Here is a 15,665-nt window from a genome sequence, read left to right as displayed (position 1 = left end):
GTTTATAGTGCTGTGCCTATAAAACTTTCTTACTTACTTACTCATGGAGCTTAGCTCTTCTTGAGGATCTGCAGAATTTTATGGAACCCGAAGGTTCATCACCGTGTTCACAAGAGCCCTCCACTGGTCCCTATCCTGAGACAGATCTATCCAATCCATACCATCCCATCCTATCTCTCTAAGATCCATTCTAATATTGTCCACCCACTTACGCCTTGCTCTTCCCTATGGTATCTTACCTTCTGGCTTTCCCACCAATATCCTATACAACTATAGGATCAAAACCTAAAGTTTTAAAAACAATTTTGACAAAAGGTTTTTTTTTAATTCTCAAACCTGAAATTCATCTGCATCTGTCTCCATTACAAGATCCAATCTGTTAGTAATGTTCAAAAAATATTCGCTCTTTAGTTTGAGGATCATACAAAACAGATGTACCTAAGTTGTAAAGAAAATATACACTCGTTTATGAAAGGAAGGGGCATGTGTTGTTAACATGTCTCTTAAAGTGTTCGCCTGGAACGGCTGAGAAAAACAACTAAAAATTACAGTCTGAGTAATTAGTATACGAGTCGAGATTCAAACCCGAATCCTTCCGAGCACGAATCAGAAATGCTGGCCGCTACACTGGAATATTTATTCAAAATGATGATGCTTATGATAACTCCCAAGAGGGAATTGAAAATTGCTTGGTACTGGAATTTCAAATAAGCTAGGATATTGAATTCAGCAGCTCTGATTACAGCTTAGTAAATTGAATGGCTGCAGGCTGGATGACCAGTTGTCCAATTCTTGGAACAACGTGGAATTTTCTTGTGCATGTGTTTTGATTGTGGGGCCCATCAGCGTCCTCTCCAGCGTTCGCTGGAAACCCATTATGAGGAAGTAGCGCGCACGGAGCGTGAGGATGACAGCTCCACTTCGTCTGGTGCAGAGAGTTGGAACGCAAGGGGATTCACAGCTTCGTGCTGTGGTGCTTAGCCGTGGGGGTAACTTTACCTTTATGTGTTGTAAATGGAATATAATGCCCAGAATTAGCCCGACTGCGGAAGCTGGACTGTAAATGGACGAGAAATGTTCGTGACTTGCAACAAATGTAACAAGCATACGGCATGAGCCATTGTATACAAGATGCTGATCACAGTGACCGCGCCGTGTAACGCATGAACTGACTTCGTCCGCTGAAACACTGAGAACGTACGTTCGAATCCCACTTGAGGCACGGTTGTCAATATTTCTTTATTCTGTGTTTGTTCTATCCTGTTCAGATAGTGGCCTTATGACGGGCTGATCCCCCGTCCAAGGAGTCATATCGACTGACTGTGTACAAGATGAAGAAATTGAAAAAGCGGCCAAGGCCTAACAAAGGGATGTAGAGCCGTAGGTGGGTGGGTGGCTGACTGGGCAGATATATACGAAATATACATATACATACATAAGTTTCAGTGAATGCATCCTGTTGTGTATCATATTATTTCTTACTGAAAACCGTCACAACAAAACAATCAATAATACGTGTAAGTAGCTCTACGAGATACTTTTGCTACATGTTTCGGCCTTCAAAATGCCATCATCAAGCAAATACCTTGAACTTTTCCTTATTGAATTGCATGTCAAATATTGTATACAGTACTAGATTTCCAAATATATACAATGGTATATAATGATGTGAGTGAATATAAAATATAAATTACAATACATGTTGAAGTCTTAAAATAATCAGTTACATAGTCAAAAGTTCAGTTAAAAGTTGTATATGAGATGGTACTTGGAAGTTGGCAGTTGTAATCCTGATGCTTATACGGACTTGTTATATAGACAATGGGTGATGTGGTTTTGGAGGGCCGTTGTTACGATGTATGTTATTATTTAATATTTGATACTATTTGACGTGCGCCTCCGTTGTGTGGCTGTCCGATTTGATGGAGAAATAGATTACAAGATAAGTAGACAGACAGTATAGAAGACGTGTAAGGTAATTAGGTGTTCTTTATGAAGCGAGGAAAAAAGAACGCCTTACATTGGTTTCTTGTCTATCAGCCTTTCGTTTGAAGTTCTAAAAGTAAGTGAAATTGAAATCCACATTATGCGTTCATTTAGAGAGGAATACATACAAATATGTGTAAATGAAATTAAGTAATGCTGAAGGGACTTTTTACAGAAGCTATGTAGATTGAAGCTTATGTGCTGAATAATACAAAAAGCACTATCTATATCTATCTGAGACTAGAAAAACAAGTGTCATAGTCACATCATAAGACTAGACTTTTCAAAAAATCTAAGAGCTGCCAACATGAAGGAGAAAGAGACGCTGAACGATGTAGAACGCGATGGAAGGATAATGTTCGAGACGGAACGGGCTAATAATATCCTGTCTCGTTTTAGAATGATGATTATTATTGTTTGTTACAATGTGCGAATCTGAAGTCTTCAATTTAGAAAGAATTTTATGCTCAGTGCCTCCTGGTAAATCCCAGAATAGTACAGTATAAGAAATAGGTCACTGCCACTTCCTCCTTAAGTAAATATTGACTCGACGTTTACAATCTAGGCACTGGGAGCGTCGTTAAACTGTTCATAGGTGTGACGTCATGATCCTCCGAATAAATTTACCGATATCCATCCGAAACGCCGTTGACTACACGGTGTCACATCCCTCTTCATAGTCAGCATTCAGAAATCCATGACAACACAGAGAGTACTCCAGTCTCGTCATTACGGTAAGTAAATATTGAGCCTTGCCATTCAATTTTCTCTGTTCATTCAAATTGCATACACACGCTAACACTTTTTGTCGAGTAGGGCGATATGGAGGTAATTGTGAGGAAAGCAGTTCGATCTCGAAATGTTTACAGTCTATCGTGACTGAGTTTTGATTTCCCTCCATATCTCTTTAGGCAGGAGGAACTTAAGAGGAGACCGAACTCGGGTAATGCTTGTTACCATTCAGTCCAGAACCTCTTGTCTTCCCGTTTGCCGTCCAAAAGCATAAAAATTAGAATGTACAAAACTATAATTTTGTCTGTGGTTATGTATGGGTGTGGAACTTAGTCTTTGACATTAAGGGAGGAACATAGACTGAGGGTGTTTGAGAACAGGGTGTTGGGGAGAATATTCGGACCGAAGAGGGATGAAGTGACAGGAGGTTGGAGAAAACTGCATAATGAGGAGCTTCATAACTTGTACTTTTCTCCAATTATAATTAGAAGGATCAAGTCAAGGAGGATGAGATGGGTAGGGCATGTAGCACGAATGGGGAGAAGAGGAATGCATATGGGATATTGACGGGAAATCCAAAATGAAAGAGACCACTGGAACGACCAAGGCATAGGTGGGTGAACATTATTAAAATGGCTCTTAGAGAGATAGGATGGGTTGGTATGGATTGGATTGATCTGACTCAGGATAGGGACTAGTGAAGGGCTCTTGTGTATACGGTAAGGAACCTTCGGGTCCCGTAAAATGCTGGGAAGTTTTTGAGTAGCTGCAGAATTGGCGACTCCTCCAGAAGGGCTCAGCTCCGTGAGTAAGTAAAAAGCTACTCCTGTTTTCCTTAGATATAACTATGTAATTTGAAACACAGTCGTTAAATAAGTATATATTGACTCAGTAAAATAACGAATGTTGCTGTTGTGTGGTTGGTCCTGGGTTCAAATGTCGGTCCGTAGATAGGCCGTCCTGAGGTTTTCGTCGTTTCCCCAGTCATTCGAGGCAAATGTCGGAAAAGCTTCTCATATGCCATGACCGCTTCCGCCTACGCTTTCCCGCTCAGTGGTCAGTAGTCACCCAACCGTACACTGCTACTCGTGTATTCACGAAGGTACTGACTGCGCCGTGAAATAAACTGAGCACAAATAACAGTTCGATTACGTCCGTCCGTCCATCCGTCCGTCGGTCAGTTTATTATTCCCGTGTGTTTTGCAATGTTTCCATTATATGAATTATAATTGAACATCATATCTTCTGCTTTCGTAAATGCGGAAAACGTCTATCATTCGCCAACCCACTCACTGGGGCGCGCACCCACCCACACCGTACCCTAACTCCCCCATTCGCCTACTAACCCACTCAGTCAATTATTGAATTCTTTTTGTCAAGTTTCAAATTGGCATACAATAATAGAACACTACTATTACTACTACCACCACCACCACCACCAAACACAGCTACTTCTAATGCTACTACTACCATCACCACTACTACTACTACTACTACCACCACCACTCATAATATCTGTAAATGTTTATACAGAGTGTCCCAGGAGGAGTTGTCAGTATTCTGAGAGGTCATAGTATCGGTCATTCTTAGCAAAAAGTGTATATGTACATGTGTCCTATTCCGAACCGTTTCCGAGATAGAGCTATTTCACTGTACTACCGTTCCAAGAAAGAGATATTACGTACTGTAGATCGGTACTATAACCGCCCAGAATGTAGGCCTTTCCTCCTGGGACATCCTGTATAACTTGAGCAATAATGAAACTGCACGTGCTGTAATAAAGTGGTGCGAAACACAAGATGACGATGCTGAGGTTATATACAATGACGCCTGGCGTCAGTACAGATTATTTCAATATTTATTTTAACACTTAACTGTATAGGCAACAGATAAACATTTCCTTTGTTTCTAAGCATCATACTATGAAGGTGTATAAGTGTACATGACATGGAGGTAATGCTCCCCCTATTCTAGATTTCTGTACTAGTTGTGGCTCCTCCCTCAGACCGCTCTAAGTCTAGGAGTGTAATTATCAGTGCCCATTAAATTAGGTCAGAGTCTGTTTGTACTCAGTGAAGAGAGACATTTTTGCCCCTGTTTGCGGTAGAACTGCAACCATCTAAGTTAACCTAGACACTGAGCGTCCGAAACAGTTATTAAGCTGCTGTAAATGTTATAATTGCTGTTAGTACATACTTATGTTGGTAATATTACGCATACATATATAGAAATATATAATTGTTATAATTGTAATTAAATACACTTCTTTTAAAATATGTTATTGAGAGTGAAGAGATGAGAGATGTTACTTACCGTTCATGTTGAGTTCAGTGGCGGCTTTGAAGGATGTTTTGGTCGTTGTTCCGTAAGCTGTAGACCTCACGGAAGATTGTCTGCTGTTGGCACCACTGGCCGCCACTCTCACGTTACTGTCACTTGGATGCAGATAGTGGCTGTGATGATGATGATGGTTCGTGTGACGCTGATGAATACTGTTCAACAATATATTGCTTGAAGTTCTGGACAGGGCTTTCCTCTGTCTCACGGCTTCTTTATAAATACGGTAATACATGGTAACCATCACCACACCAGGAATCCAGAAAGATACACCGGACGATATCATCATATAATAAATATTAACTTCAAAAATACACACATTGGGATTCGATGTTCGGAATTCTTGATGTTCTGGCGTGGTGTACCAGCCGAGGAATATGGGTGTAAATGAAATGAGAGCTGGGAGCATCCAAACATTGGCTATCATGAAACACACTGTTCTATGGGTCATTGTGATTGGATATTCTAACGGCCTTACAATCGCGTAATACCTGTCTACACTTATACAGCACAGATGCAATATGGAAGCGGTGGAGAAGTACACATCCAGTGAGTTCCAAACGTCACACATGACATATCCAAACAACCAGGTTCCTCCCGTAAGTTCTACACTTGCGTTAAACGTCATGGCACAAAGAGCAACCAATAGATCGGCTAACGCAAGCGAGACGACGTAATAATTAGTGATGATTCTTAACTTCCTATGTCTGACGACACTAATTATGACTAGGGCGTTACCAAGGACAGCGGCTATGATGATTGTACCCATGACGATTCCCTTTAATATGGCAGGCAACAGTTCTGTCCAAGGGGCCGTTCCATTGACCATGTCCGGTGCCTGGACATGCGACGTGTCAGCGACTGATCCAACCCCTGACGTCGCGGGGGTGTCGTTGTGATTGAGCCACGTGACTGTGGCACTAGACCCGCTGTTCCCTTGTTGACTTTGGTCAGAGAGGGTGGCCATACCACTCAGCATTGTTCCTGAAGTAAGGTGGTGGGGCCTGTCTTTGCTCTACTGTTAATCACGTGTTTGTCCTTAAATATATACATTGAACTCAGTCATTCAAACTGCACGTGTAACGTGATCATATTAACAAATTATCTGTCTATGTATGTCTTGTCTTGACTTGCGACGAGTCTTCATCTTCGTCAGATGGTGACAAGATAAGAGTAACAGTTCTGAAATATTTCTTAATACCGATGGAGTGAAACCTCAGTGATTGTAAGAGCTGCGAAGAAACGAAGCGAAATTCTACATCAAACTGCCAACCCCGCGCGTTTCCTTACAGACCTAAAATGAAATTATCAAAATGCTTTTCATCTGGAATGTGACGTGTAGTTTGCTGCTATTTACAAGTTTTTTTGGAACAACATGCTGCCGCTCTATTCATTGTAGAAAATGAAATCGAGCGTGGAAACTTATTCTCCCATTCGTCTAGCCCTGGAAAAGTGACCACGATTGACGACCAGTTTTTTTTCTATCTGTTCCTTTTGACTTCCCCTTCCTCATATCGGTTCAGTCTGAACGTTGCTTCTCCCGCATTTCTCTGCCTTTACAAAACGGTCTTTCGCGTAGTGGGGGGTGGAGTCCAACTGGGTCCACTCGACACGGCGGCCACTGATTCGCGTGTTGTAGCGTGCCCCGGGTGACTATGATGATGGAGAATTTGGTGGAATGAAGATTGGCAGGGGAAACCGAAGTACTGGCAGAAAACCTGTCCCAGCGCCACTTTGACCACCACAAATCCCACTTGACCAGACCCGGGATCGATTGAGCTACAAGCGGTTAGCCGCTCGCTTCCCACCGCGGTGTTCCGGGTTCGGTCCCGGGTCTGGTCAAGTGGGATTTGTGTTGGACAAAGTGGCGCTGGGGCAGGTTTTCTCCGAGTACTTCAGTTTCCCCTGCCAATCTTCATTCCACCAATTGCTCCACAATCACCCTCACCTATCATCTGGGGCTGGTACAATAGGCCAGAAGTGGCCGCAGTACAAGGGACTTAGTCCCACCCCACTAGCAATAAAAAATGCTTGAGCTATGGAGCGGCCTAAAACGGCCCTTTTAAAGGCCAGTATCCTTGGCGCTCTTCTCTTTACTTTTTTAATTCCCGATCTTATTTTGGTGCATTAAATATGGAGGTAGCAGGTTGCTCCGAAACGTCTGTAACTATCTACCGCACTATACGGCGTGACATCCTAGAACTGAGTACTCTTCATAGCTACCGCCAAGAGAACCTCAAATCTGACACACTTTTTACGTAAATGAATGAATGAATGAATGAATGTATAAGGGGTGGGCCTTCTTGGCCCTTGCACCCCGCCCAGAGTGATCTGTTGTGCCTTAAGTAAATGTATATTTTATTCATTAATTTGAATGGGCTGCTACCCCGCTCTCAAAATTAATGTCAAAATATTTGGTCTGAGTGTAAGGTGGCTTCTCTTTTAAAGTGTTTTGATCTCGCAGGAATCTTAAACTAATTGTGTAATATTCAAATTTCCAGTAAAGAAATATATTCGTCTTAAATACATACATAGGCTTAGGAGGAGAGTCACAGTTCACGTCATTAGCCAGATTAACCCAAGCCACGGATTCCGTGAATCACTTTAATTTACTCATTCAAGGTTCCCTAATTTCAGTCATCTCAGTAAGCCCACTGAGTCCACTCTAATCATCCAATTTAGTTCAGACACTCAGTCCACTAATTTTCTAATTATCTATGGCTCTAGAGCCCTTGTTGGATGTTGGCCGCTTTTTCAATTTCTTAATCTATATGCAGTCAGTAGTACACCTTAGACGGGGGATCAGCCCGACACAAGGCCGCTACTTACACACAGAAAACACAAATACTTTATAAAGGCACACATACATCCATGCCTCGAGTGGGATTCAAACCCTCGACCCCAGTGCTCGAGCGGACTATGGCGGTTCATGCCCTGGACCGCGCAGATATTGTGATCGGCTTGTCACTTCTCTGGGTACGTTAAATTGTAGAAATTACCACAAATTTATATTAAATATTTTGTCCGATAACCACTGTCATACACACGTATAAATTATTCAGAAGTGAAACATCCAACTCGTCTCAACTTCAGTACAGAAGTTGATAAGTGATCAACGTCGCACTTAAGTCTGCGTACTATGATAGGTCAGACACTTAGATGGCATGATTATATGAAATGAATTTTCCCCCTGAGGAAGGAAAGTAGTCTAAAAAGAGATTATGAATTGACACTCAGCCCTGTTTGTTTACGTTTTTCATTTCAGACCCATACATTATATTCCTCTCAGCAGTTTCAGATCCGGCCGTTCTCAGTAGAAAGCGCAGTGGAGTTGGTCTGATCCATTAACTGAGATAATAATTTAAGGGAAAAGAGACTTTCCTCTTCTCCACAGCATCCTGCTTGGCTCTGGGGCCCACCCAGCCTCCTATCCGATGGGCACCGAAGGTTCATCCCCCCGGGGTTAATTCAGCCGTTCCGTGAAGCTGACCACACCTCCGTTTAGGGTCAAGTTCTCTTTATCCCCATAAGTTCTAATAACGTCATATTAAATTAATTAAGCACCGGGATAAATTTACCTTTACATACACGTTTTCGAAGGAAAGCGTCACCTTTCTTCCCTCTGACATTGCAACTGCAGCTACAGAACAAAAAATAATCCGTGGCTTGAGTCTGGAAGCGATCTATACCGACCGAGCGACCGCCGCTTGTCGGCGAAGTTAGTGTCAATTTTAGCGGATAGAGGTTGTCGCGTGGTCAGCGCAACGAATCCTCACGGCCGTTAATCTCGGTTTTCTAGACCGGACAACTGCAGCTACTGGTTTGTTATTTCTTGCAATGCTTCGGTCTTCACGCGCAATTCACGGTCCTGGTCTTAGAACACGGCCTGCAGCAAGGCAAACAACCCGAAGTATTTTTCTTCTCCCGTCATAATACACTTAACCAGTCTGGCAGTGTTTATTCCCATTAAACTTATAATAGGATTACAGTTCGTGGATTGAAGGATAGGGAACACATTGCACATAAAATCGTGAATGGAGCCCGGTGCTTAAATAAGCAAAATCGGTGGAGGTAATGCCATACCCGTCCAGAATAAGCAGAGATTATACGAGCTTTAAACAATCAGTTTCCTAGCAACTAGATTCTGAATTTGCGTTCAATTTAACAAATTCCCGTCAATGTGTACTGATTCGAGACTTGGAACGGGAAATTCAAGTAGAAGTGAACACATTTCACATGGATATTCTTTGCGGTTTTTTATATCGTGTTGTGTCCATGTTCTTTTATTTTGGTACGGATAAAACTCCGTTGTGTCCAGTGCCTATATCGATACATATAAACTTGCGTACACATAAGTAACTTCCATTGCACTTCGTTAAGTGTGGAAGTATGTCGGAAAATTATGTCAGATTAGTGAGCCCTTACAGAAAAATCTACACCGAGATGTTGTATTTTAGCGTCCTGTTGCACTGATTTTCATCCATGATTACAACATTCGCAGCTAAGAAGGGAACACACATCACAAGACACGGTTTACACAGAATATGAGAAAAACGACCCCCACAGTGGATGAACCTCACGCAAGTTTTAATTAAGACACATAAGATGAATAATCTTAACAAGTTTTAGTGTGTGTAAATTTATTATAGTTGACAAATACGCACTTTTTAAATACTTTTTAAATAATTTTATAAAGGCAAGCGATGAAATAGATTAGCGTAATTAGGGCACCTGATGATGACACTATGTTGCCGAAACATGTCGTGAAGTATCAGATGAAACTGAGTGCACTACAAGACGGCAACTGTATACATATCATGGACTACACCGAAGTTTTAAGAACAGTTATGTGGTTCCAGAAGGTTCCCTACAACTAACTTAACACAGATTCTTAAACACACACATAAACATGTCTGTTTCTATGACCTTCAGAACGCGTTTCTTTACGTGTCATTGCGAAAACACGTAAAAGTTGCATATTCATAATCACCACAGCCTCAATGCTTTTCTTATGGATGAAATCCGCTTGAATTCTAAGCCACGCGTGTAGCAGGAAAATTTATATTTTTTCCCGGATTATCTTTCGAAGAGGAACGTTTTTTAGGGTGAGGGGGGGGTGGTACTTAAGAGTTTTCTTCGACGAGCAGGTGGGAAGGACCAGGGTGAAATGACGGAATAACAAGCGGAGAAAAGAGACAGGAATTTTGGCTGTTTTGTACAAGGTTACCCAGGAGGAAAGTCAATATCATGGGATGTCATGGTATTGATCATTCTCAGCAAAAATGTGTATATGTACTCGTACACGTGCCCTATTCTGAACGATTTCTGAGATAGAGCCATTTCACTGTACAGTTCCAAAACTCGTGATAAGAAAGGGATATTCCGTACTGTTTCTAATACCGGTATTTATTGTTCAAGTGACAAAGTTGGTACAGTTTACCTACTGTAATATATTTTCGTAAATTTCACCGTCAACATCAATGCACTTTGCAACTCGTGTGAGGACAAGGCGTGTTGCTCGTCCGTACAGTGTACAGTGTACTGTTCTCAATAGGACACGTGTACTCGTACATATACACTTTTTTGCTTAGAATGACCGATAGTATGACCTCCCCGAATATTGATTTTTCTTCCAGGGACACCCTGTATGTACAGAGTACAACAGAAAGGTTCGAACAAATTTTAGGTACGAATCGACATACCAAAACAAGATAAAATACCCATATCAACAAGTATCCGCAAACATTTAGTTATAATATTGTAACGGAACTTTGCAAACCATTTTATGCAAAATTAATGTTAAAATTTAGTACGCTACCACAATTCTTCTTTCGGCGAGTTTGAATTTGCTAACGAAAGCTTGTCCATACAGATTAATGAGCAACTCTTTGGACATCCCTAACGTGCGTCCACCTACGCTGTGTGTAGTAGATGTAATCATTCCTCATTGATACCAGATAATCAAACCGGAAAGCCCTAGTCTCTCGCAGATTATGTTCTCTGCTGCGTTCTGTAATGTCAGACAAGGAGATTCATTCATTTCTAAAAGGGTTTAAGCTGCTCATTGCGATATACTGGCCTTTGTTACATGTTACATTAATTGCTAACTATTAGTTAGAATTAATCTTTTGTAAATATCCGAATTAGAGGATATTACGAATTTTGGACACACAGTTGATACGTAAAAAATTATAATATTAAAAAAAATTTCGTTTGCATAATTAAGGGTATACGTGGATGTGAGCTCCACATTCTTAACATTAGTACTATATGGAAGTGAGTTGTTAGCTTCGCGCTCCGGCCTCTTTGCACTAGGCGAAAGAATCTCCGGTACCCATTGTTAGGAAGCTGGGAGAATCTCACAGCCGGTGTAGAAGCTGAGAAGGAAAAAATCTTTACCACTGCCAGGAATCGAACCCATATTTCCAGATAACCCAATCCGTAGTATAGTGACTAAGCCAAGAATGATAGTAATAATAATACGATAATAATAATTTAACAGTAGTCGATTACAGAATCAGCACAAATACAAGAGACATCAGTAAGATCAACACAAGGGAAAAACGAACAAACAAAAAAATCGATAAGTTAAGGATATTTGCATTTAAGCAGGAATTTACAAAGCGTAGATTTTAAACCTGAGTTAGTAGCAGAAAGACGTAGAAATGAACGAGCAACTGAACGTGGTAAAATTACGTTTTTTTCCTAGAACAGAGGGTCAACATTCAGCGTCACTCCAATCCCAATGTCGACAATAGTACACGTACATTCTCGTGTTTTCGAGTGTTTTGTTATTCCTTGTAAGTAGAAACCGATCCCAAACCCAAAGAGTTTTAATACACGTCTAATTGACCTGTTGTTTCGGAATTAATTCTAAACCAGAATAAATCTAACAGAGTAGGCGTAGTGTAGACAGTACATTGAATTGTAACCCTATACATACATTGTTAAACACGGAATTGTAAACTGTTTGCCGAGAATAATCTGTTCTTAAGAAGGAAAACATTAATTCCGAACTGAGAATTCAGGAGAATTTGTGTAATAATGTATTCGTGTAATAGACCATCATTAATTTAATTAAGACTAAATAGAAGTCGTTGCAATTAGGGGAAGGTATTGTGCAGAGCCACTGTACTTATCTTGCGCACATGATACTTTCGTCTTTAACTCCTTACCGGTTGTTGTTTGAATTATTTTCATCTGTCTAGGTAATCGCATTAGTTTAGATTGCGACAAGATAAGTTAAAATTAAACGAGATCATTTGCGTTTTCTTTGTTCTACTATAATTAACACTCAAATAATTGTGTTTCGTGTTAGTCTGGAAGGGAGTCTAGAGTAATGTTTTATTTTATTAGTCTGTTAGTTTTATTTTTAAATAAAAATTCAAAACCCAATGAAAACCTGAACGAATTCTTGGAATTTTATAATGAGTATTCATTACGTTCTACCTGGAAATTGGTAGGGTGTTTCCGTGGAAACAGAATCACATAAAAATAAACCTTTTCTGTTTGTTAATTTTAAAATTAATTGGTCTGAACACCCAATATATTCGTTTCATAGCTTTTTTCGAACTTCTTCCCGCCGTGCACGTATAAATCATGATATATTTTTTTTTCCTTGGCACTACAGCCCCAGTGGGCCTAGGCCTACTTCCATGAACTCCGTTCACTTCGGTTTTTCTAGATCTTACACATTCGGTAGGACTCCTTGGGCGGGTGATGAGCTCGTCGCAAGGCCTCTACCTGTACACAAACACAAGCTAAACATCCATACCCTGAGTAGGATTCGAACCCACGATCCCGGTTTCCAAGCAAGCGAAGACAGTACATGCCTTAGACCGCTCGGCTACCGTGACCGACAAATCATGATACACTTTATGAAATTTCAATTTTAGCGAAGAATGTGAATGATTTCTGTTTACAATAATATTTATTTTTACCAACGTGTATAAACGTGTCTATAGACGGGGGTTGGATTTGTGATTTGAATTATTGGCCACTTACAGATCGTAAATCTAATTAATTCCAACGATGTTGCCAATTCATGCACTCGTCTTCTCATTACAGCACATATTCCGTCTTCTCAGTTTCTTTTCACTAGTCGTTTCCTGGTAACGGATCCTAACAATATTCTTTCCTAACGTCCTTACCAGCTGACAAATTGCCCTGTTTTTATCCCTTTGGCATTGACCGCGTAGAACAACCCGCTCCTCTTTGTTGTAGTTCAGCCGTTTCCGTGGGAATATGTTTGTTTGGGAAGCCGTTAATCAGCAACGGCTCTTGTTCATCTGCTTTCTTCGCGGTTGTTGCCCAGCAACGAGTCTATATGCTACATTATTAAATAGTACAGAGTATGTCTTGAAAATTCATAGTTACTCCTGCGTCCACAAAGTTCTCTTTGTATAACCTGAATGTTCGTCACCTTGCTCACAAATGCATGTCATTCGAACCTGCCTTCATGGTTTTTAAATCCAGACAAAATTTTTGCAACCATATGAATTTTATTCTGCCATCTGTTGTAGGGCTCCAAAATTATTTCTTGATGTTTTTCATTGCGCATTTCCCTGAAATAATTCTGTTAATTCTTTTTTTTTTTTTTCAGAGTTTGAAGATTATGACAGCAAAAAGATTGAAAAGGGGAGACACATACTGAGACTGGAACTTCCCCACGACGGTGAGTACCAACATTATCTTCTCGGATGTGACGCCGTGTGAATTTCTTGATGGGTACCAAAGTTTTGAAGGAACCTGCAACCTTCACGTTTGGGGTATGATTTTATGTCCTGAAGATGTAGGTTACAGATCATATCGGCAGCCATTCACCGATTTACATTACATTAAGAAGAATTCCGTCTTCGGGGATGTGGCGCCGTGTAGAGCTTGTGTAAACCGACGTTTCGGAGGAATGTATAGCCTCCATCTCCAGGGTAGAAAAAATCCGCGAACGAGGAAACAGCGTGAGTAGGTAGCTGCAGCTTCTTGCTAACGCTGGTTCCTCTTTCGCGGATTTTTCTGCCGTGAAGGTGGATCCGATACGTTCCTCCGAAATGTCGGTTTACATAAAATGTACACGGCGGCAAATATCACAAGACGGCATTCTTCATAGTCATCGCCGTGAAAAACTCATATCTTACATACATTGAATTATATCCCAGATTATTTGGATCCTAAAGAGGAGTGTCCTTTGTGTAACCTTTATTAACCGTTACAATTAATTTTCCAGTCTACATATAAAAGCATTGAGATGTTTGAAGTAATATACGTATCACCATAGTGCCAACATGACAACAGTTAGTCTCTGATGTGACAACATTGCAACTTACTTACAGGTTTATAACTTTATTATTACCGACCGGATCCGTGTGGCGGTCACGCTCTGGACTCTTATTCGGAAAGTGCTAGGCTCAGTTCTTGGCTGGGATATCGCCTATCCGGTCTGATTGTTTGCGTTGTCTCCTTCAGCCCTTCCAGGTAAATACCGGGATAATATTTGTATTAGGCCACGTCCACTTCTTTCCACATCCTAATTCATCAGTCATCCTACCATAACAAAAATCAAACTCTGTGGTTTTAGTCCGTAGGCGAACTATACCGACCAAGAGACCGGCGCTTGTCGGAGAAGTTAGTGACAACTTTAACCGATAGAGGGTGTCACATGGGCAGCGCAACGGATGCCTACGGCCGTTAATCTCGGTTTTCTAGACCGGAGCCGCTATTTCCTTGAAAAAAGCCCCTCAGTTATCCTCACGAGGCTGAGTGGAACCCGTTCCAGACCCACTGCTTATCAGAAAATCTGCTAGCGTCTGGAAACGAACCCGAACCTCTGGATCTATAGCCAGGGACTTTGCCCACTAGACCACAGAGGCAGTTGTCATCTTAACAGAGGGCGCTGAAATGTTACCGATACATATAGCATCGTAAAATTGTCCAGAAAATAGAGGCCCTCTGTTATTGCTTGCGATTTTTTGGTGCACGGAAAACAAGCATAATTCGTTTTGTGGGGAGAAAAGATTCTTTCCAACAGAAAACGTTTAGAAACACCCTGGAATCATGGCCCTCGATATTGAAGTGTTGCTTTGTAATTACGAAAGCTTCATAGATTTCTGAGAACGTCTGCTCTCCCTGAAGTGATATTCAGAAACACAGTTCTGAAGCGTTAATTGCGAAACCTTCTGAATTCCGCCCTCAGTGCCTTTCAGATTGATCCTGTGAATTGAAAATAAGCTACAATTAAAATTAATTTCAATCTTCTAGTTGAAAGGAGATTTTTTTATACTTATTTATGCACAAAGTTTTGTAACGGTGAGTGAAAGCTCTGAACTCACGTAATTACACGTTACCATAGAAACTGTCTAATGTTTACACGTTCCTTGAACGTCAGTTGTGTAGTAGCTCCCCGAACGAGTGAGCAATAACTTTCAGTGTGACTTTGATTTTGAATGAGCAGTTGACTTCTGCAAGAGAGGCTGAGAAGTGATGGCGCTGTAATTAAGTTGATATTTCAGTTGTTGGATATTCGCCTTGCAGTAACAACTCGAACATAGAAGCTGAAGAATCTCCATTGTTAAGAGCTGTTACCAAGCAACAGCAGTGAAGACACTGCAGGCAGG

General features: G+C 41.0%; 1 protein-coding gene across 1 annotated transcript; it reads right to left on the bottom strand.

Annotated features, from left to right (window-relative positions):
• Window positions 1-726: 726 nt before the first annotated feature.
• On the bottom strand, window positions 727-5,857 carry LOC111870946 (octopamine receptor beta-3R-like). The gene is made up of 3 exons (XM_033754050.1): window positions 5,149-5,857; window positions 1,174-1,237; window positions 727-925 (listed from the first exon to the last, which is right to left on the bottom strand). The coding sequence occupies exons 1-3, from the start codon at window positions 5,822-5,824 to the stop codon at window positions 727-729; spliced, it is 939 nt and encodes a 312-aa protein (XP_033609941.1). The 5' UTR covers window positions 5,825-5,857.
• Window positions 5,858-15,665: the final 9,808 nt, after the last annotated feature.

Source organism: Cryptotermes secundus, unplaced genomic scaffold (genome assembly GCF_002891405.2).
Source record: "Cryptotermes secundus unplaced genomic scaffold, Csec_1.0 scaffold1044, whole genome shotgun sequence".
Taxonomy (NCBI): domain Eukaryota; kingdom Metazoa; phylum Arthropoda; class Insecta; order Blattodea; family Kalotermitidae; genus Cryptotermes; species Cryptotermes secundus.
This window is presented reverse-complemented; position numbering and strand designations above follow the sequence as displayed.

Bases quoted from the DNA above. Each gene is read 5' to 3' on its own strand.
- LOC111870946 (XM_033754050.1), bottom strand. From the start codon at position 5,824: ATGGGTACAATCATCATAGCCGCTGTCCTTGGTAACGCCCTAGTCATA. The intron at 1,238-5,148 runs GTAACGTGAGAG...CACAGAATAAAG, and splicing joins CTATCTGCATCCAAGTGACA to AAATATTGACAACCGTGCCT. The intron at 926-1,173 runs GTCAGTTCATGC...TCTCTGCACCAG, and splicing joins TCAGTGTTTCAGCGGACGAA to ACGAAGTGGAGCTGTCATCC.